Source organism: Budorcas taxicolor, chromosome 23, assembly GCF_023091745.1.
Source record: "Budorcas taxicolor isolate Tak-1 chromosome 23, Takin1.1, whole genome shotgun sequence".
Lineage (NCBI taxonomy): Eukaryota > Metazoa > Chordata > Mammalia > Artiodactyla > Bovidae > Budorcas > Budorcas taxicolor.
Window position 1 is genome coordinate 38,852,612 of NC_068932.1, and position 23,900 is coordinate 38,876,511.

Sequence of the window (23,900 nt, forward strand, 5' to 3'; positions counted from 1 at the left end):
CCCAAAGTGGCGGTGAGCATGGGGCCTCTTGTCTTGGTGTGCCCTCTGTTGGTTGATAACTTGGTAAGAGTCATGCCCGACTTTTGAGGTAGGCTTAGCTCTGCCTAAAACCTAGGACATATGTGTTGCAAATCTGTATGCATGTGTTGGCATGCTTGCACATGTGTTCTCAGACAGTGACCTTCATCACCAAATAAATTTACCGGCTGAACCCCTCAGTTAACACTGTGCTGACTTGTGTCTCTTTGTGTCTCACCTCTATGCCCAAGCAACCTATTACTTCCTGTCCATTTTCTTTTTTCTTTCTTTCTTCTTCTTCTTCTTCTTTTCTTTTTTTTTTTTTTTGGTGGAGGGTAGGGCTGTGCTGCCTGGCATGTGGAAACTTAGTTCCCCAACCAGGGATTGAACCTATGCCCCTTGCATTGGAAGGTCGGGGTTTTTACCACACTGGACTGCCAGGGAGGAACCTATCCATTTTCTTTAAGTCATTCTCTCTCTCTTTTTAAATTGGAAGCATAATTGATTTATAATATTGTGTTAGTTTCAGGTATAGAACAAAGTGGTTTAGTTATATATATATATTCAGATTATATTGTATTCCATGGGCGTCCCTTGGAAACGAACAGAGATCATTCTGTCGTTTTTGAGATTGTACCCAAGTACTGCATTTTGGGCTCTTTTGTTGACCATGATGGCTACTCCATTTCTTCTAAGGGATTCTTGCCCACAGTAGTAGATACACTAAATGCACCCGTTTCTGCCCCATTTAGTTCACTGATTCCCAAAATGTTGATGTTCACTCTTACCACTCCTGTTTGACCACTTCCAGTTTACCTTGATTCGTGGACCTAACATGCCAGGTTCCTATGCAATATTGTTCTTTACAGCATCAGACTTTACTTTCACCACCAGACACATCCACAGCCGGGTGTTGTTTCCACTTCGACTCAGCCTCTTCATTCCTCTGGAGCTGTTTCTTCATTCTCCAGTAGCATATTGGGCACCTGCTGACCTGGGGAGTTCATCTTTTAGTGTCGTATCTTTTTGCCTTTTCATACTGTTCATGGCATTCTCAAGGCAAGAATACTGAAGTGGTTTGCCATTCTCTTCTCTAGTGGACCACATTTTGTCAGAACTCTCCACCATGACCCATCTGTCTTGGGTGGCTCTATGTGGCATGGCTCATAGTTTCATTGAGTTAGACAAGGCTGTGATCCATGTGATCTGTTTGGTTAGTTTTCTGTGATTGTGGTTTTCATTCAACAGTTCTGTGAAGAACTACAAGACCTTTCAGAACTAACACCAAAAAAAAGATGTCCTTTTTATCATAGGAGACTGGAATGCAAAAGTAGGAAGTCAAGAGATTCCTGGAGTAACATGCAAATTTGGCCTTGGAGTACAATATGAAGCAGGGCAAAGGCCAGCAGGGTTTTGCCAAGAGAATGCACTGGTCATAGCAGACGGCTTCTTCCAACAACACAAGAGAAGACTCTACACATGGACATCACCAGATGGTCAATACCGAAACCAGATTGATTATATTCTTTGCAGCTGAAGATGGAGAAGCTCTATAGAGTCAGCAAAAACAAGACCAGGAGCTGACTGTGGCTCAGATCATGAACTCCTTATTGCCAAATTCAGACTTGAAGAAAGTAGGGAAAACCACTAAGCCATTCAGGTATGACCTAAATCAAATCCCTTATGATTATACAGTGGAAGTGACAAATAGATTCAAGGGATTAGATCTGATAGACTGCCTGAAGAACTGTGGATGGAGGTTCATAACATTGTACAGGAGGCAGTGATCAAAATCATCCCCACAAAAATGCAAGAAGGCAAAATTGTTGTCTGAGGAGGCCTTACAAATAGCTGAGAAAAGAAGAGAAGCTGAAGGCAAAGGAGAAAAGGAAAGATATACCCATCTGAATGCAGAGTTCCAAAGAATAGCAAGGAGAGATGAGAAAGCCTTCCTAAGTGATCAATGCAAAAAAAAAAAAAAAAAAAAATAGAGGAAAACAATGGAATGAAAAAGACTAGAGAGCTCTTCAAGAAAATTAGAGATATCACAGGTGCAAAGATGGGCACAATAAAGGACAGAAACAGTATGGACCTAACAAAAGCAGAAGACATTAGGAAGAGGTGGCAAGAATACACAGAAGAACTATACAAAAAAGATCTTCATGACCCAGATAACCACAATGGTGTGATCACTCACCTAGAGCCAGACATCCTGGAATATGAAGTCAAGTGGGCCCTAGGAAGCATCACTACAAACAAAGCTAGTAGAGGTGATGAAATTCCAGTTGAGCTATTTCGAATCCTGAAAGATGATGCTGTGAAAGTGCTGCACTCAATATGCCAGCAAATTTGGAAAACTCAGCAGTGGCCACGGGATTGGAAAAGATCAGTTTTCATTCCAATCCCAAAGAAAGGCAATGCCAAAGAATGTTCAAATTACTGCACAATTGCACTCAACTCACGCTAGCAAAGTAATGCTCAAAATTCTCCAAGTGAGGCTTCAACAGTACATGAACCAAGAACTTCCAGATGTTCAAGCTAGATTTAGAAAAGGCAGAGAAACCAGAGATCAAATTGCCAACATCCGTTGGATCATAGAAAAAGCAAGAGAATTTCAGATAAACATTTACTTCTGCTTCACTGACTATGCTAAAGCCTTTGACTGTGTGGATCACAACAAACTGTGGAAAATTGTTGAAGAGATGGGAATACCAGACCACCTTACCTCCCTCCTGGGAAACCTGTATGCAGGCCAAGAAGCAATAGTTAGAACCGGACATGGAACAATAGACGTTTCAAAATTGGGAAAGGAGTACATCAAGGCTGTACATTGTCACCCTGCTTATTTAACTTGTATGCAGAGTACATCATGCAAAATTTTGGGCTGGATGAAGCAGAAGCTGGAATCAAGATTGCGGGGAGAAATATCAGTAACTTCAGATATACAAATGACACCATCCTTATGGCACAAAGTGAAGAGAGACTAAAGAGCCTCTTGATGAAGGTACAAGAAGAGAGTGAGAAAGCTGTCTTAAAACTCAGCATTCAAAAAACTAAGATCGTGGCATCTGGTCCCATCACTTCATGGCAAATAGATGGGGAAACAGTGGAAACAGTGAGAGTCTTTATTTTCTTGGACTCCAGAATCACTGCAGATGGTGACTGCAGCCATGAAATTAAAAGATGCTTGCTCCTTGGAAGACAAGTTATGACCAACCTAGACAACATATTAAAAAGCAGAGACATTACTTTGCTGACAAAAGTCCATATAGCCAAAGCTATGGTTTTTTCCATAGTCATGTATGGATGTCGGAGTTGGACCATAAAGACAGCTGAGCACCGAAGAACTGATGCTTTTGAACTGTGATGTTGGAGAAGACTCTTGAGAATCCTTTAAACTACAAGGAGATCAAGGAAAGTCAGTCCTAAAGGAAATCAATCTTGAGTATTCATTGGAAGGACTGATGCCAACACTGAAGCTCCAATGCTTTGGCCACCTGATGTGAAGAATCAACTCATTTGAAAAGACCCTGATGCTGGGAAAGATTGAAGGCAGGAGGAGAAGGGGACAACAGAGGATGAGATGGTTTGATGGCATCACCAACTCAATGAACATGAGTTTGATCAAGCTCCAGGGGATGGTGAAGGACGGGGAATCCTGGTGTGCTGCAGTCCATGGGGTCACTAAGAGTCAGACACGACTGAGCGACTGAACCACAACAGCAAGAACAACAACAGGCTTCCCTGGTGGCTCAGTGGTACAGAGTCTGCCTGCCAGTGCGGGAGATACAGGAGATGCAGTATCAATCCCAGGGGCAACCCACTCCAGTATTCTAGCCTGGTAAATCCCATGGACAGAGGAGCCTGATGGGCCATAGTCCATGCGGTCACAAAGTGTTGGATATGACTTAGCAACTAAACCACCACCACTACCACCCTGAATCCTGCCCCCAAAATTTAGACATCTTTTGATTATACCTCCTGGGACTCAGGAACCTTCAAACAAGTTACCTAACCTCTTTAACTTCCGCATCTTGGCTCTTCTGAATACTGTCGAAACGAACATGGAAATTCAAATTCCTCTTTGAAATACTGATTTTAATTTTTTTGGATAAATAGCCAGCAGTGGAATTCCTGGATCATATTCATTTTTGGAGGAACCTCCATGTACTTTAAGCCATTCTTGAAAGTTCCCTGCAGTGGTTGCAGACCTAGCCCTGCATTTTTGCCATAACACACTTGTCTTAGCCATGCACTGTGGCTTCTCCCTGCGCCTCCTCCTAGCCTCTGGCCCTGTTTCTCTGACTTTGACCTTCTCCTTCCCCAGCACTCAGCCTCTCTCCTGTGCTTAACAATTGGCTTTGCCTTTGGCAACCCTTGTCCCTCTCATTCCCATGCTCCAGTGAGCCCTCCCATGGGCACCACCCCTGAAACTCACCCAAGTCAGGAGAGCTATGTGTGTGCCCCTCAGCTGGGATGTTTCGCATAGCCATGCCCTGCAGCTTTGTTCACAGCTGAGCAGTGACCAGCCCTACTTGTGATCTTTCCTCCGTCCTGCCTGAGCAGGACAGGTAAGCAAACTGCTTGAACAAAGACAAAGCCTGGGGGAGGGGAGCCTCCTTTAAGGAGTGCCCTGACAGGCTCCAGTATGCAGTGCCCAGAAGGGGCTCAGCCAGGGTCTGTGAACTTGCTAAGAGGACAGTGGTTCTGTCCGAGGCCCCTTTGGCAGGAATTCAGTGTGCTGCAGGACGGAGCGGCACCCCTGTCTTCCCTGGCCAGCTATGGGCATGCTTGGGAGGTGTCAAGCCCTTGAAGAAACAAACGACACATGTGGTTTCCTTAAAGTCAGTTCAGTTGGGCTTCTCACCAAAGTAGGATCTCGCAACCGCACAGGCTGCGCCCTCCCTGCCCAAAGGCCAGGGCTTGAACCACGGGTGGGAATGGCTCCCAAACCAGCGACCTCTTCCGTAAATGTCTCGGACTCGCTGCTCCCTCCCCATTTTTGTCCACCTTCCCATGCATTGCACTTGAATTCATTTGTGCTCATTAGAATCACTGAGGCTTCCGTGGGATGGGGAATCCATCCAGTCTCCTTGGCCTTGGCGTCCAGCTCTTTCCTGTCTGAACCCAGCCTGCCTTTCCAGCACATCCCCCACCCCCCACCCTTCTGTGTGCTGGTGGGCCTCAGCCCTCCCTGGTGCAGTCTGCCCCTTGACCTAGGGTACTATAAGTTCAGAGCTTAGAATGGGCTTTCTGGACCCTGCTTCAATTTTCTATTGGTCTATAGCACCAGACCAATGCTACAACAGCCAAGGTCAAATGTCACATCACGAAGACCACACCCCTAATCTTGGTCTTAGCTGATGGCCAGCTGTTAACCCCAAGCCTGCTTCTGGATCGTTAACCCACCAGTGGGCATGAGGTGTGTCTCCTCCCATCCACTCATCCACACCATCCACCCCCACCGGGTGTTCAGTTCAATAAGAGTATATGAAAATTGAAGGAACCTTCTGGTATCATAAAGCAGGAAAACTTGGAAGAGAGTTTGTTGAATGAAGGAAGGACCCAAAGAATAGGCTGGAATGATTAGATGATTGTTGAATACTTTGGGGGCAGGGAGCCCGATGCCCCTCATATCTTACATAACAACAGGCTCTTTCTGTCTTGGAGGGAAAGATCAATGAGCAATGTAGCCAAAAGCAGAATTTTCATGTTCAGAAGAGCTGGTGTGTTTGTGTGTATGCCTGCCTGTGTGCCCAGCATCCCAGGGCCTCCCAGTCTAAGAAAGAGATTCAGAGGCCAGAGAGATCCCTGCCCTTCTGTGCGGGGAACTCCTCCCCACCAAACCCCCCTAGGACACCCTTGGGAGAAGGGCTGTGGGCATTTCTACAACATGCCCAGCTTCCACAGAAACTGACTAGGAAGGATCCGCTCAGAAGATCTATCGATAGCACAGAGCAACCTGTGCCTTAAACTGCAGTCTCCTCTGACTTTCTGGAAGTGACCTGCCCCTTGGACTTGCTCTTGACGCATTAAGAACTTTGATCCACACCTCTTCCTGTCGCCTCGATCAACCCTCAGATTCCTATTCTTTGTTTTGTGGCCTCCTTCTCTGTCTCTAAAGGAACTGCAGACTTTGCCCTTCGATCTTAGTGATGGTTGCACTTCCTCAGGGGACAGGTCCGTTTATCTTTATTTCAAGTTAAGGAAACATCCCAGTAGATGCTTGCTAATCTTCTTTCTTCCTGGGCTCCCGGCACATGGCTTTCTTGCCTGGGATTCTCTGTACAGCTGGGAGAGGCACAGTCAGAACTAAGGTGCTGACAGCTTGTGTTGGAATCACATGGTGTTTACTGTGCTATGAGTTTACAGCATCCTTGCTTCCATACTGACAGCACACGCCATATGGAGAGAGAAAGCCCTGTCAGATGAACCCTTGAGGAATCGCAGTGTGGTGCATGAAATCTCATAATTGCTTTCGGAAATGGGGAGGGCCTCTCGCTCGAATCGCATCAGCGATGGGGGCGCTCCCTGCCATAAGTGAATAAAATGGAGCTTGACATGAGGTAATTTACTTTGTTCTGTGTTGGTGCTGGGGAAGCTCAGCTGATCGGGCAAGGACGGGAAAGTTTGTTTCCTCCCCTTGGGGGATCAGGCTGAGAGGGAGGCAGTGAGAATGCAGGCTGTGTCTGCAGGGCATGGTGTTAACAGGTGCAGGCCCCAGACCAGTCACCCACGGGGTGACCAGACTCCAGCCCAGACTCCCTCCTGTCACTGATGATGACCTGACATTTTATTACTGTCACTTGGGATCTTGTCTGCTCACCCAAACACACTCCACCTTTCCAATGGAATCCAAGATCCCTGAGGTCTGGGATCGTGTCGCATTCCCCCCACCCTTTATGCTCTCCGATCCTGCCACACACCAAGGTGGGTTAAATGTTGTTGGAGTGGCTATTCCCAAACCATCTGTGCATGGAAAGGTAGGCTGAGTGAGGCAATAATTCAAGGCTAGTTTCAGCCCCCAAACCACTTGAGGAGGGGCCCAGGGGGAGACTTGCAAGGTGTCTCATCTATGTTTATCAACGTATGCACTCAAGAGAGAATGGGAAGGTTGTAAGTGCCTTCTGAACATGGTATACTGAGAACTGGTGTAGTGAAAGTGTCAGTCGTGTCTGATTCTTTGCAACCCCATGAACTGTAGCCCACCAGGCTCCTCTCTCTATGTAATTCTGCAGGCAAGGATACTGGAGTGGGTCGCCAGTTCCTTCTCCAGGGGGTTTTCCCAACCCAGGGATGGAACTTAGGTCTCCCGCATTGCAGGCAGATTCTTTACTGTCTGAGCCACCAGGAAAGCCCCAAGAGCCAGTGGCTTCCTTCAGAAAGTTCTTACCCTCAGGCAGTTTACCCAGGAAAGGAGAAGTGGGTGAGAAAACTCACCAGCCCTAGTCACTTGCCCTTTTGGTTTATTGTTGTTTGGTCGCTAAGTTGTGTCCAACTCTTTTGTGACCCCATGTACTATGTAGCTCTCCAGGCTCCCCTGTTCAGGCGAGAATACTAGAATGGGTTGCCATTTCCTTCTCCAAGGGATCTTCCTGACCCAGGAGACAAAAACCCAAGAACACTGGCTTAAGCAATAGGTGGATAAGGGTGCAGGTGGAGAGCAGGCCTCAGTCAGTTGCCTTTGGGGTCTCCCATGATATTTGCAGCTCCAGGCTTCTCTTTCTTACTCAACTCTTTCTCCTGTGTTGGCTTCACTCTCCATGGGCTCTCGCTGCCTGGTGGGAAAGACAGTTGTGTTGGCTCCTGACTGACTATTCATAAGACCTTGTCATCCCAGAGGGGTACGTGTTTCTTTTCTGGAAGTTCTAGCAAAATCCCTGGAAGGACTTCCAAGGCCCCCTGGGTCATGTGCCCTGATACAGGACTCAGATTGGCTGGGACTGAGTCCTGTGCTCCTCCCTGAAGCTCCCTGAAGTCATTCCCTGAGAACCAGGGGCTGGAGTTTTACAGACTCGGGGAAGGAGGTTCCACAAAGGAAGGGAGAATTCTTGCCTGGAGAATCCCGAGGACAGAGGAGCCTAGTGGGCTGCCATCTATGGGGTCGCACAGAGTTGGACACGACTGAAGCCTGCTTATTTAACTTATATGCAGAGTACATCATGAGAAACGCTGGGCTGGAAGAAGCACAAGCTGGAATCAAGATTGCTGGGAGAAATATCAATAACTTCAGATATGCAGATGATACCACCCTTATGGCAGAAAGTGAAGAGGAGCTAAAAAGCCTCTTGATGAAAGTGAAAGAGGAGAGTGAAAAAGTTGGCTTAAAGCTCAACATTCAGAAAACGAAGATCATGGCATCTGGTCCCATCACTTCATGGGAAATAGATGGGGAAACAGTAGAAACAGTGTTAGACTTTATTTTTCTGGGCTCCAAAATCACTGCAGCTGGTGACTGCGGCCATGAAATTAAAAGACGCTTACTCCTTGGAAGGAAAGTTATGACCAACCTAGACAGCATATTGAAAAGCAGAGACATTACTTTGCCAACAAAGGTCCATCTAGTCAAGGCTATGGTTTTTCCAGTGGTCATGTATGGATGTGAGAGTTGGACTGTGAAGAAGGCTGAGCACCGAAGAATTGATGCTTTTGAACTTTGGTGTTGGAGAAGACTCTTGAGAGTCCCTTGGACTGCAAGGACATCCAACCAGTCCATTCTGAAGGAGATCAGCCCTGGGGTTTCTTTGGAAGGAATGATGCTAAAGCTGAAACTCCAGTACTTTGGCCACCTCATGCAAAGAGTTGACTCATTGGAAAAGACTCTAATACTGGGAGGGATTGGGGCAGGAGGAGAAGGGGATGACAGATGATGAGATGGCTGGATGGCATCACTGACTCGATGGACTTGAGTCTGAGTGAACTCCGGGAGTTGGTGATGGACAGGGAGGCCTGGCGTGCTGCGATTCATGGGGTTGCAAAGAGTGGGACACGACTGAGCGGCTGAACTGAACTGAACTGAACTGAAGCAACTTAGCAGCAGCAGCAGCAGCATGCTGGTCCTAGGAGATAGGTGTGATTATTGTTCCCAGTTTACAGATGAGGAAACTGAGGGATAAAGTGTCAGGTCATCTGCCCCAGGGCACACAGGCAGTGAATCATGAGGCTGGGATGTGAACCTGGGTTTAGCTTCAGAGCCCTTGCTCACAGCCACAGATCTCCCTGCAAGTAATGGCTGTACCTCCTGTGGATAAACTCTTTGGGTATGAAAGTGAGTGGGCATGATGGTTTTCTTCCCATCGTCTTGTTGTGTTTCATATCAACCAGGGAAACCCCCTCTAAAGAGATGATTGTCCTGGTTCCTCCTCTGCACTTGGCAAGGATCTAGTCTTTCCTTTCTTCTGGATAGCTCTCCTGACGAGGTCTACCTCACTCTCTTCCTGCTTTCTCTACAGAGTCACCTGACTTTTCCTGGTGCAGCTGCAGAATCAAGGGGCTCACCTTCAGTGCTCTAGGGGATCCAAGGCAAGGTGTCTCAGCAAGACCTTGGAGCATCTTTCTGGCCAGAGAAAGCCTCTTGCAGAGTCATTGCAGAAAGAGCCAGAAGGGACCCTTCCATCTTCCCTCCAATGTGCATCTTCATTTTACAGAGGAAGACTAAAGCCCAGAGATGCTAGATGTGTTGCTTGCAGTCACACAGCAAGTCACTGACTAGAACCCTGGTCTCCAGGCCTCTGGCTTTGAGTCTTGCACTATCTTTCTTCTTCAGAATTCTCTTGGCTACTCAATAGCTGAAGACTGGTCACTTCCTGCCTCTGTGCCTCTAGCTCCTTAGCTGGAAAATTCAGGGTTTTCACAATGCGAAGCACTCAAAGACTGGGCTTTGCTTCAGTTGGGCAAATAGCTATTTTTTTTTTAACTGCGTTCATTAGAATGTTTTGAATTATAAGTCGTTTTAAAAGTTTTTCAAATTGTCCTAAACAGTGCTCATAAATAAGCTTTTCAGATGTGGTTTGGGCTGCAGGTTGCAGGCATAGTGTGACCCAGATTCATGACTTCACCAGAGCACCTACTCATAATTTTCCCAGCTCTGACCTCCTCTTCATGTGAACGTCATCCTCACAGCAGCTTGTTGTGCAGTATCAAGATCTCTGAAGCAGACCCTGGCCTCACACCCATGTACCCCAGCCTCACACCCATGTACCCCAGCACCAGAGGAAAAGAGGCTTAGCGTGCCCAGGCAACAGCTGTGGCTCACGTGGGTTTTAGTGGCTTGGGGTGCATGCTCGGCACCCTTATCCAGTCACTGTAACCAAGGAATGTGGCATGCTAATCAGCCAGCTAGGGACTCAGTCATAGTGCCAGGAACTGCTGGCATCTTCACACAGAATTCAGGGCATTGAACAGGGAGTGGATGGAGAGTAGAGGCGAGGTATTAACTGGCCCCTTTTTCTACCCTGACCTTGACCCTCTGAGTCTGCAGAGCCTGGAGATGAGTAAGAGGTCCTGGGATGAGGATCCAGACACGGGTTGATGGCTCTGCCTGGCCTTCTCTGGGTCTCACCGTATTCTTCTTTTCTTTTCTCCAGACCGAGATTACTGCAGTTTATGTGACAAACAGCCAATCGGGAGGCTGCTTTTCCGGCAGTTCTGCGAAACCAGACCTGGGCTAGAGTCTTACATTCAGTTCCTGGACTCAGTGGTAAGTCCCTGCTCCTGAGTTGGGAGCTTTTGGTCCTCTGTGATCAGCGATGGTTTTTGTCCAGGGGAAAAGATAAAGACCTTGTGACTTAGATGGATGAAGAATAACCTTGTCACTTAAGAAGCTGCCAGTGCAGACTTTGAGAATGCAGACTTGTCTCCAGGTCATCACCTGCTATGTTTGTCTGTACACTTGGTTACCATCTGCTTCTTCACTAGAATGCAACCTCCCTGGGGCCAGGACCCTGGGCTTGCAGTTCACTCCTGCCTGGCACTAGGCCTGGCCCATACAGCACTCAATATTTGTGGGAGGAACATGTGTTGACTATTTCAAAGCGATCTGTCAGCTGCTGGCTGCACTGTCTGCTGGCATACCCAGACACGACTGCCACCATGGGGTCTTCCTTCAGATGTACTGGTCACTCATTTGTTCAACAAATGCTGTATTAGCCATGAAAAAGAAGGCAGTAATGCCATGTGCAGCCACGGGGATGGACCTAGAGATTATCGTGCTAAGTGAAGGAAGTCAGAGAAAGACAAATACCATATAATACCCCTTATATGTGGAATCTAAAAGGAAAAAAAAAGATATGAATGAACTTATTTACAAAACAGAAGTATACTCATGGACATAGAAAACAGACTTCAGTTCAGTTCAGTCACTCAGTCGTGTCTGACTTCTTGCGACCCCATGAATCGCAGCACACCAGGCCTCCCTGTCCATCACCAACTCCCGGAGTTCACTCAGACTCAAGTCCATCGAGTCAGTGATGCCATCCAGCCATCTCATCCTCTGTCGTCCCCTTCTCCCGCCCCCAGTCCCTCCCAGCATCAGAGTCTTTTCCAATGAGTGGACTCTTTGCATGAGGTGGCCAAAGTACTGGAGTTTCAGCTTTAGCATCATTCCTTCCAAAGAAATCCCAGGACTGATCTTCAGAATGGACTGGTTGGATGTCCTTGCAGTCCAAGGGACTCTCAAGAGTCTTCTCCAACACCAAAGTTCAAAAGCATCAATTCTTCGGTGCTCAGCCTTCTTCACAGTCCAACTCTCACATCCAAACAAACTTGGTGGTTATCAAATGGGAAAGGCGGGGAAGGGATAAATTGGGAGTTTGGGATTAGCAGATACATACTACTGTATATAGTTTCTTCCCCGGTGGCTCAGTCTGTAAAGAATCCACCTGCAGTGCAGGAGATGGGGGCTCGATCCTTGGGTTGGGAAGATCCTCTGGAGAAGGAAATGTCAACCCAGTCCATCATTCTTGCCTGAAAAATCCCATGGACAGAGAAGCCTGGCGGGCTACAGTCTATGGGGTCACGAAAGGGTCAGACACAACTTAGTGACTAAACTACCACCAGCATCTTTCCCCAGGTCCCCCGAACTACCAGCCCTGACATGATCCCTGTTCCAGTGACCAGGGATTAACTGGGAATTTGGGATTATCAGATACATACTACTGTAAATAAAACAGATAAACAACAAAGACCTACTATATAGCACATATAACCTATAATTGAAAAGAATCTGAAAAAGTGTATGTATGTGAGTGTATATATAACGGAATCATTTCTCTTCACTGAAACATTGTAAATCGCCTGTACTTCAATTAAAAAAAACAAACAACTAAAAACAAATGTTGACTGATCTGCGTGAGCTTTTCGAACAGGACATATGAACATGCAGGAGTTCCTTGGCACTTGCTCAGGAGGTTAGGGCACCTCACCCTGGGCCTAGGGAGTCTATCCAAGGAAAGTGGACAAGGAGTAGGGAGATGGAGGATGAATTATGGGCAGTCGTGAAAGGCATGGGGTCATCCGGGCCCCCCTTTCCAAGGCAGGGTGTGGAGATGCTGTTGTTTCCTAGAGGCCCCAATGCCATCGTTGGCTGCAGCCATCCTGACCTCTGGCTTGGTTTGGGGGGCAGAATGAGGGGGTCCAAGTTTGTGTGTCTGCTTTAGGGTTTCAGTGTGGATCTCTAGACCCACTGGCCAAACTGTCCACTGAACATCTCACTGACAGTCACATGGGCCCCTCAAAGTCAACACCTAAAACTAACTCTACACCTTCCCCCAGGTCCCCCATACTACTAGCCCTGACATGTTCCCTATTCCAGTGACCCCACCATCACCTGCATGTGAAATCTTTGCATTGTCCTTGACCCCTCCCTCTCATCATTCTTCACCAGCCAGATCAAGAACCATGTGCCTGGTGCCTTGACCTCTCCCAGCCTAGCTCCCTTCCCTCCACAGCCTCTGTCCTGGTCTCCATGCCAGTGAGTGCAATAGTTCCCAACCTCAACTGAGCAGTAGAAACACCTGGGGAGCCTTAAAAAAATAATCAGTGCCTGAGCTGAAGCCCAGACTCATTAATTTGAATCTCTGGGGATGGGGCCAAGTATTTTCATAACTTTTTATTATGGAAAATTTCAAGCTATAAAAAGAAGAAGTCTACAGAATAGTATAATGAACCCCCATGCACCCTTCACCTGCTTCAACAGTTACAGTCTCAAGGCCAATCTTGTTTCACCCACATCCTCCCCGCAGCCCCCACCCCGTGGCATTTTGCAGCTGATCTCATTTCTGTCATTTCATCCATGAACATGTCAGTATGTGTCACTAAACGATGAGGGCTCTTTAGCCAAAAAAACCACAGTACCATTAGCACAGCTAAAAAGCAATAATTCTTTACTATCATCAAATACTCGTCAGTGGTCAAATTTCTGATTTTCTCATGCTATTTGCAAATGCATCTCTTCACAGTTTATAACCACCTCCTAGGGCGTCCCATGGTCTGAGTGTTGTGTTCTCACCCCCATGTGTCATTTGATAGGTTCCTCTGTATTTCTTGTAAGTTGCTCACTGACTTCAGAAATTTGGTCAGATTCAATTTCAATCTGGCAGTGGTTGGGGGCTGACTTCATAAGTGGTTTCATGCTCTTCTGCTAGGGAGCTTATAATATCTGGTGTCTTTTTGAGATGGCAGTAGCCATTGATATTCAATATACAAATCTATTGATTAATTAAGGGTTGTGACATAGCGACATTCTATCATTCCTTCTTCCTTTGCTCACTGAAAAATACTTCCTTTCCATTACTGTTTGGTTCAGTCAGTTCGGTTCAGTCGCTCAGTCGTGTCTGACTCTTTGCAACCCCATGGACTGCAGCACGCCAGGCTTCCCTGTCCATCACCAACTCCCAGAGCTTACTCAAACTCATTCCATTGAGTCGGTGATGCCATCCAACCATCTCATCCTCTGTCGTCCCCTTCTCCTCCTGCCTTCAGTCTTTCCCAGCATCAGGGTCTTTTCCAATGAGTTGGTTCTTCACATCAGGTGACCAAAGTATTGGAGCTTCAGCGTCAGCATCAGTCCTTCCAATGAATATTCGGGATTGATCTCCTTTAGGATGGACTGGTTGGATCTCCTTGCTGTCCAAGGGACTCTCTAGAGTCTTCTCCAATACCACAGTTCAAGAGCATCAATCCTTCAGTGCTCAGCTTTCTGTATAGTCCAACTCTCACATCCATACATGACCACTGGGAAAACCATAGCTTTGACTAAATGGACCTTTGTAATGTCTGCTTTTTAATATGCTGTCTAGGTTGGTCATAGCTTTTCTTCCAAGGAGCAAGAGTCTTTTAATTACATGGCTGCAATCACCATCTGCAGTGATTTTGGAGCCCAGAAAAATAAAGTCTCTCACTGTTTCCTCTGTTTTCCCATCTGTTTGCCATGAAACGATTGGATGGGTGCCATGATCTTAGTTTTCTGAATGTTGAGTTTTAAGCCAATTTTTTCACTCTCCTCTTTTACTTTCATCAAGGGGCTCTTTAGTTCTTCTTTGCTTTCTGCCTGCGTATCTGAGGTTATTATATTTCTCCCAGAAATCTTGATTCCAGCTTGTGATACATCCAGCCTGGCATTTTACGTGATGTACTCTGCACATATATTAAAGAAGCAGGGTGACAATATACAACCTTGACGCACTCCTTTCCCAATTTGGAACCAGTCTATTGTCCCATATCCAGTTCTAACTGTTGCTTCTTGACTTGCATACAGATTTCTCAGGAAGCAGGTCAGGTGGTCTGGTATTCCTCTCTCTACTATTTGGTTACCTCATAGAAAAGTTCATATAGGGAGTGCTTGATTCTTTTCTTGTATTTGTGTGTTTTCAAAGTACCTAACTGGTTCATAGGCATCCTCCAACTGTAGTAATCAATTAGAGTTTTAATGCATGGACTTAAATGTGGGGCGTTTTGATGCAGTGGTGCTCCATGGTTTCATTGTTGGCCTGTGGGAGCCCCTCAGGTTGGCTTCTGAGCCCTTGAGAGGACCCCACTGGCTGCTGGTAGCCATCATGTTGTCTGATGTGATGTTCTGGGCTCATCTTGTATGTTTCCTGCCCTACACCTAGAGTTCGTCATGTCTCCAAGGAGCCCTGGTTTCTTTTACTGGGAAATGGTACTTGGAGTCTACAGTTTCGCACTTAGGGGTGCTCATTATCTCCCGTTGTTTGAATGGGCCATTGTTTGTAGCAGACATTTGTTGGTTTTGTTCAGTCGCCAGTTGTGTCCAACTCTTTGCGACCCCCTGGCCTACAGCATACCAGTCTCCGCTGTCCTTCACTATCTTCCTGGAGTTTGCATATAGTTCATGGAGTTCTCCTGGCAAGAATACTGGAGTGGTTTGCCATTCACTCCTCCAGTGGACCATGTTTTATCAGAGCTCAACACTGTGACCCATCCGTCTTGGGTGGCCCTTCGTGGCATGGCTCATAGCTTCATTGAGTTAGTTACCCAAGCCCCTTTTCCACAACACAGCAGTGATCCATGAAGGAGGCAGTTGCTGCTCCTGCTGCTGAGTCACTTCAGTCGTGTCCGACTCTGTGCGACCCCACAGACGGCAGCCCACCAGGCTCCCCCGTCCCTGGGATTCTCCAGGCAAGAACACTGGAGTGGGTTGCCATTTCCTTCTCCAGGGCATGAAAGTGAAAAGCGAAAGAGAAGGAGGTAGTAGGCAATGGTAATTTTCACATCTCCTAGGACAGTACTTGGGCTTCCCAAGTGGCCCTAGTGGTTAAGAACCCACCTGCCAAGGCGGGAGATGTAAGAGATGTGGATCCCTGGGGCAGGAAGATCCCCTGGAGGAGGACATGGCAACCCACACCAGTATTCTTGCCTGGAGACTCCCATGAACAGAGGAGCCTGGCGGGTTACAGCCCATAGAGTCTCAAAGAGTCGAACATAACTGAAGCGACTTAGCACAGCACAGCACAGGACAGCACTCTGTAAATGTTCAGGGTCGGGAAACATTGACATCTAGGACCAATTACACATTTTGAAGCTGACTTACTAGACCTTCCACTAACAGGCCCCTGCCTTTCATGCATGGCTTTCCCTGGGTCTTTCTTGAGACCTGCATTCTGTCCCCAGACCTGCTTCTGGGGGCTCTGACTTGCCAAGCTGGTTGAAGCCTCTCAGCCCTGCCTCCCTTCCTTTCACTACCAGAAAGGCCTCCCAGGACCTCTGCCTGGTGAATGCCAGCTCGTGCCCTGTACTCTGCTCTCAAAAACCTCCCCTGTCCACCGTCTCTCTTCCCGAGTGCCCTCTGCTGGAGGTGCTGCTTTGACACACATCTGTGCCTCATTAGTGCTTGGTGCTGGCGGAATAGTGCATCATGAGAAAGCTGGCCCCTGAGACAGACCACAGTGCCATGCTGGTACCCCCTCAGCTCCCACTGAGACTGTAGGCAGGTGTCTGACCCCTTTGTGCCTCACCTCTTTATCTGTAAGAGGGGACATAGTTGTACCGGATGGTGGCAGATGCGTTGAGAAGAGACTGAATGTGTTCGTACTGCTCAGGCCAGTGTCCGGCATGTCACGGGTGCCACGTATGTAGCCAGTCAGGCTTTATCTGTCTGCCTGCCTCCTCCACTAACTGGATAGCTCATCATCTCTGGATGCTCATAGCACACCTGACAAGTAGCTGATGCACAAGACCCACTGGGAACTGATGTCCGTGGCTGGAGTAGAGGGAGCAGGGGAAGTGACAATCGTGCAAGACCTTGTACCATTATAGAACTTTGACTTTGATTTGGGGGGTGGGCACTGGAAGGTTTTTGAGCAGAAAAGTGTCATGGTCTGATTTAGGTTTTTATTTTGTAATTTTTTGGCCACACCATGCAGCTTGTAGACTCTTAGTTCTCTGACCAGGGATTGAACCCAGGCCCTTTGAAGTGAGAGCACAGAATCCTAACTGCTGGACTGTCAGGGAATTCCCTGATATCGGTTTTGAAAGTTTCCCTCTGGCTTCTGTGTTGGGAAGAGGCTACAGTGGGCTAGGGGCAGAGTGGGGAGCGCTGATGGGTGAGAGCTGGTGGTTGACCCGCAATAGGATTAGAGCATGTTCTGAACCAGAGTTAACAGTATTTTCTGGTGCCCGTGGGGTGAGAGACAAGAGTTGGGGATGACTTCCAAGTGTTGACCTGAACCAGTGGAAAGATGCAGTGAGGGTAAGGCTGTGGGAGGCTTGTGTGGGGGAAGGTCAGGAGCTTCGTCTGGGACTCAGCTTCCGATGTCTACTAGACAGCCCAGCAGAGATGTGGGAGGGGTGGTGGGTGTTGGAGTCGAGTTTGTGAGAAAGGCCTGGGCTGGAAATAGCCAACTGGGAGTACCAGCCTACAGCTGGCACTTACAGCCACGGACTAGATGTGCTCACCAAGGAGATGAACGTGGATGGAGGAGCCGAGGACCAAAGTGTGAGCCTGGGACCAAGGCTCCTCCCCGTTTGGAAAAGATGAGGCATCAGCAGCTTTGGGACCTGTCTGGAGAGTTGATGAGGCAGAGCAGGGCAAGACTAAACCCAGGAGCCAGTGGAATTTTCCAGCCACGTGTCTTGTTAGGCTCTTCCAGTCAGCTTGAGAAGAAGGGGGAAAAAATCCAATGGATGCCTATTTTCATTCTGGTCGTGCAGACGTTCTGTGTTGCTGGGCCTGTACCAAGAGCTCTCTTTTGGAAAGGAAATGCGAGTCTGGCTCCCTGTGTGGACGCGACACATGCTCTTTACATACGCCTTAATGACACCACCACTCACGAGAGGCTCCTCCATCCCCTCGAATTTGTGTCTGCATCTCTGGGAACTAGCAGAACCTTTCATCGCCCATCCTGACGTCAAATGACCAGCCTTTGGCACACCTCTTTTACGCATGAAGACTTTATTGAGTTTTCCAGGGCTGGCGCAATGCTTGTCTGAAATACCTTTTTTTTTTTTCCTTCCATCCTGACTGGAACTCCGAGGAGGGAGGAGGTGGTGGTGTCGTTAGGGGAACATGCCCCTCCAAGGCTCCTGACTCAGCCAAGGACATCCACACCACTCCCCACCTCTAGGCTGAATTTCTACCAAGTGGAGTTCGGTGAAAAATAACCCGTCCTTGTCGGCTCTGACGTCGCCCCCAGGAAAGACTGCTTGCTGCACAGTCCTAATGTCTGAGAGTCTCAGGTTGAGCAGAAGACATGGGCTGTTTTAACATGGGGCCTGGGTGATCTGGGTCAGTGGAGCTGTTTGTGCATCAGACACAAGGATGATTTGGCCCTTAGTCTTGGTTACTGAGCAGCTTCTGGGAGCCTGAGAAGGACTACCCCATCGCCCTCCCGCAGAGAAATGGATTCAGTGACCCAAGTCAAGACTTTGAGTAGATTTGGCTTCAAGACCAGTAGGGTCTTGCCATGGACCCCTTAGAGACTGACATACTCCTCTAAATTGTTTTCTCGGAGCCTTGATGGCATCCCACCTCATTTGAAACCCTCTAGTCCCCAAGCTTGGGTGGGACTTAAAGTTTTCAGGTCTCTGCTCTTTGGGGTTAGGGGAGGTTTGGCAGATTCTCAACCATATTTGGGCTTCCCAGGTGGCACGAATGGTAAAGAACCCGCCTGCCAATGCAGGAGACATAAGTAACGCAGGTGCAATCCCTGGGTAGGGAAAATCCCCTGGAGGAGGAAATGGCAACCCACTCCAGTATTCTTGCCTGGAGAATTCCATGGACAGAGGAGCTTGGAGGGCTACAGTCCATGGGATCACAAAGAGTTGGACACAACTGAAGTGGCTAAGCATGCACGCACAACCATACTCAACACACATTTATGAGATGTCTTCAACATATCACACTCTGTTCTAGCAGCAGGAAACTATGGAGTGAGCAGGAGAAGGAAGTTCCTGCCCTTATGGAGCTTGCTTTCCAATTAAACAGAAGATTGAAAAAGCAAAAAAGGGCATTTTTTAAATGCACTACAAGTTCAAATACCTATCAAGTATTCATTATTTGTTGCTGGGAGGAAATTACCTGAAACTTAACAGCTTGAAACAACAACAGGCATTTATTATCTCATAGTTTCTATGGGTCAAGGATGTGGGAATGGTTGACCAAGGTGCTGCTGGCTCAAGGTCTCTTTAAAGGTTACGTCAGGATGTTGGCTGGGGCTGCAAGTTGTCTGAAGGCTTGATCTGTTTCCAGGCTTGTGCCCATGGCTGGCATGTTGGTGCTGGCTATCAGCTGGAGGCCTTAGTTGTCTTCAATGTGAGCCTCTCCGTGAACTGCTCGAGTGTCCTCATAAGAGGACTGGCGTGCCCTGGAACGAGGATGATAGAAGCTGCAGTGTCTTCTCTTTTTCGTCTGTGCTGGGTCTTTGTTCCTGCACAAGGGCCTTCTCCAGCTGTGGCAAGAGGGGGTTACTCTTCATTGTGGTACATAGGCTTCTCATTGTGGAGGCTTCTCTTGTATTGGAGCTCAGGCTCTAGGCGTGCAGGCTTCAGTAGTTGCAGCGCATAGGCTCAGTAGGTGCGGGTCACACACTCTAGAGTGCAGGCTCAGTAGTTATGGCCCACAGGCATAGCTGTTCTGCAGTATGTGGGATCTTCCTGGACCAGGGATCGAACCCATGTCCCCTATACATTGGCAAGCTGAAGTCCTGAAATGTCTTTTGTAAACTGGTCTCAGAGCTTCCATGTTGTCATATGTCTGATATACAGGTTGGCCCTATTCGGTTTGGAAAGAGCCTTCTCAAGAACATGAATAGCAAGAGGCAAAGATTACTAAAGTCTCCATCTTAGAGGCTGGCAACTACAAATATGAGGGTACAACAGATGGAATCTCACATCAGGAAACGCTAGAAGTTATTCCAAGATATTCATTAGCTCAGAACTACAGAAAATCACTTGACATTAATAGGCCATCTTATCCTGAAATTTTGTTGTAAAATGACTTGAAATGCCTCACCAGGGGAACTAAGTATTCTGCTTCTCTTATTTTTGAATCATACCCAGTATTTGTTTTTGTCCTTCTATCACCACTGTGATCTCCCAAAAGAGTGAGGGGGGCGGGGGTAGTTATCCTTCAGATAGATGTAGAGACCCTCAGAGCATTTGGTGAAGCTAGACCCTGGGAGCAGGGTCATCTTGAAAATGTACCACTTAAAAGAAGAAAACCATAGTCAAATCTATGGTTTTTCCAGTTGACATGTACAGATGTGAGAGCTGGACCATAAAGAAGACTAAGCATTGAAGAATTGATGTTTTCGACATGTGGTGCTCAGAAGACTCTTGGGAGCCCTTGGACTGCAAGGAGACCAAGCCAGTCAGTTCTAAAGGAGATCAATCCTCAGTACTCATTGGAGGGACTAATGCTGAAGCTGAAGCTCCGATACTTTGGCCACCTGACGCAAAGAGACTACTCATTGGAAGAGACCCTGATCCTGGGAAAGATTGAAGGCAGGAGAAGGGAATGACAGAGGATGAGTTGGTTGGATGGCATCACCGACTCAATGGATGTGAGTTTGAGCCAACTCGGGGAGGTGGTGAAGGACAGGAAAGCCTGGTGTGCTTCTGTCCATACGACTTAGCAGCTGAATAACAACAAACTGGGTTCATCTATTGGACATCTGTGGGATTGTTCTGTCTCCTTGGTGCCCCACCCATACTCCTAAACAACATGGCTCTTCCAGAAGCTGCCCTGTTCTTAGCGATGTTACCTGAAGACCACAATTGATGGGAACAGGGATGAGCCTGTGAGCCAATGCAGGTCAGTGAGTCCTTTTCCTGGGGCTTATTGATTTGAGGGGAATTCCTTCTCTGGTAGAGGAGGCTTAGAATAAAAAACCTGGCCACCATGTTTCCTGCCACTGGAGCAAGTCAGGCAGCACCCAGGGAGAATGAGGCCAACACACACACAGAGACACACATGCACACACAGACACATACACACACACAGACAGACTCCCACAGACACATAGACAAACACACACAGACACAGACAGACACACATGCACACAGACACACACACACACATAGACACAGACGCACACACATACACACATGCAGACACAGACACAGACACACACACACATAGACACACACACAGACACAAACACACACACACAGAGACGCACACACACACAGATGCACACACAGACACACACACATGCAGACACAGACATACACACACACACACACACACATAGACACAGACACACAGACACAGACACATACACACACAGACACCCACAGACACATAGACACAAACACACACACAGACACAGACAGACACACATGCACACAGACACACACACACATAGACACAGACACACACACATACACACATGCAGACAGACATGCAGACACAGACACACACACATAGACACACATAGACACAAACACACACACATAGACACAAACATACACACATAGACGCACACACACATGCAGACACAGACACACACAGACACACACACATAGACACAGACACACATAGACACAGACACAGACACACACACACAGACAGACACCCACAGACACATAGACACAGACAGACACACATGCACACAGACACACACACACATAGACACACGCACACACATACACACATGCAGACAGACATGCAGACACAGACACACACACACATAGACACACACACAGACACACACATGCAGACACAGACACACACACATGCAGACACAGACATACACACACAGACACACATGCACACAGACACACACACAGACACACATGCACACAGACACACACATAGACACAGACACACAGACACACACACACACAGACACAGACACACACACAGACACACATGCACACAGACACACACACACATAGACACAGACACACACACAGACACAGACATACAGACACAGACACACACACAGACACACACACAGACACACACACACAGACACACATGCACACAGACACACACACACATAGACACAGACACACACACAGACAGACACAGACACATAGACAAACACACACACTCAGACAGACGTACACATACACATACACACAAAGACAGACACATACACACGCATGCACACTCACAGACACACGCACATGGACACAAACACACACAGACACATACACACACAGACACACACAGAGACACAGAGACACACACGACACAAACACACACAGACACATACACACGCGCACACACACAGACACACACAGTCACACTCACACACACATAGACACATACACACACACAGATACATACATACACAGACACATACACATGGACAGACACACATACACACACAGACACATACACGTACTGTGAGAGTAGGTTCCAGAGGTGCTCATGTCCCTGATTCTGTTGCTCTGGGCCAGGCTATTTTTCCATTTTCCCCACAAGTTGGTTGTTCACCCCATCCTCGGAGCTCAGGAACCGGAGCTCAGGAACCTCGGAGATTCTAGTTGCGCCTGACTCAGACTAGGTTGAGGTTCTTTCCACCTAGAATTGAAAGAGTAACAGGGAGAGCCCTGTGGGGAGTGAGGACGGGGAAGAATGCCGGGGGCTGGGGGCAGAGGAGGAGCGGTGAAGGGGCGGCGGAGAGCCACTGAGGGCTGAGCTCCCGGGAGAATGACGGGTGGGCAGGAGGTGAGAGCACAGGCCCTCTGCCGTGGGACTCAGACGCGTCAGCCAACCACCACCCCCCCATCCCACCCCCACCCCAAGAGAGGGTCAGAACCCTTTCCTCTGACTTTTCTGAGTTCACCTCTGTCAAGGTGTGTCGCTCAAGCTTGGTGGCTATGGTGCCACCCCTCCTTGGGGTCCCTCCTCTCACCCTCAGCTTGTACCCCACGTGGCCAGGGGTCCGCTCCCCCTTCCCTTCTCCCTCGAGCCTGCCCCAGTGACCCTGGGCCAGGGAACCCTTCCTGACCCAGGCCCGACAGGGCTCCTCACACGACAGCCAGGGATCTGCGAAGGCTCTGCCTGCCCAAGGGACACAGGCTGTGAGGCTGAGCAGGCCCATCCAACCCCGGGACCCTGGTGCAGGGACACCCCTGTTTGTAGAGCTTCTTCATTCTAGCTGGGCTGATGAAAAGCGGCAGGTGATGCCAGCCTTCTGAAGGATTTTTCAAGCATCAGTGAGGGACTTGGCCAGAGATGGATGGCTTGCTCATGTGTGAATGAAGTAGGGTTTAATGAAGGGCGGTTGTCGGAGTCCTGGCCTACATATGCAGATACTTCCGAGCCCTAGCCGCCTCCAGCTCTGCAGGGACAGGGGCCCATACGGGAAGGAGTGGGAGAAGGCAGCTGCAGGAGCCTGGGCGCCGGGCAGGGAGGGAACTGGCAGGGCGCTCCCCATCCTCACTCTCCTCTGCCCTGAAGCAGGGTGGGCAGTGACTCCAGAGGGGCAGATGGAAACCCCTGGCCCCCAGGGTTGGCACCGGCAAGATGCCAAGGCCAGTGTGGGAGGAGCCGGGTGTTTCTCCAGAGAGGGCCATGGGGAGCAGCCTTGCCAGCTGGGCACGTCACTTGTCCCTGCCGCGAAGACTCTGGAAAAGCTGACCACATCGGTAATTACAGAAGCCGGAGGTGGCGAGACCTCAAAGCCTCTCTGACTTCATCTTCCTGCCAGGGCAGGAGAAGGGCTCCCGAGAGGAGGGGGATGACATCTCGCCGAGAGGAATTCTGCTCAGACTCCTCTCTGTAAAAACCAGCGCTGGCTTCTGTGAGAACGTGGAAGGGCCCCTTGTACTGGTTTGCAATCTTCATGTTTTTTTAAAACCTCATCTGAGAGAAATGTGTTTAATAGAGGACATATTTTCATTAGCATGTCCTGAGATGGATGATGCAATTAGAGCCCGCCAAGAGAATGAAATATTGGCTTTATAAACTAGGA

At 48.3% G+C, this 23,900-nt stretch overlaps 1 protein-coding gene across 1 annotated transcript in view; it reads left to right on the top strand.

Moving 5' to 3' along the window:
- Positions 1-23,900, top strand: part of GRK5 (G protein-coupled receptor kinase 5) — a 226,895-nt gene that overhangs the window by 148,548 nt on the left and 54,447 nt on the right. The window contains exon 3 of the mRNA XM_052660814.1: positions 10,605-10,717. Within this exon, the coding sequence (XP_052516774.1) occupies positions 10,605-10,717 (113 nt within the window). The remainder of the gene's footprint in view (positions 1-10,604; positions 10,718-23,900) is intronic.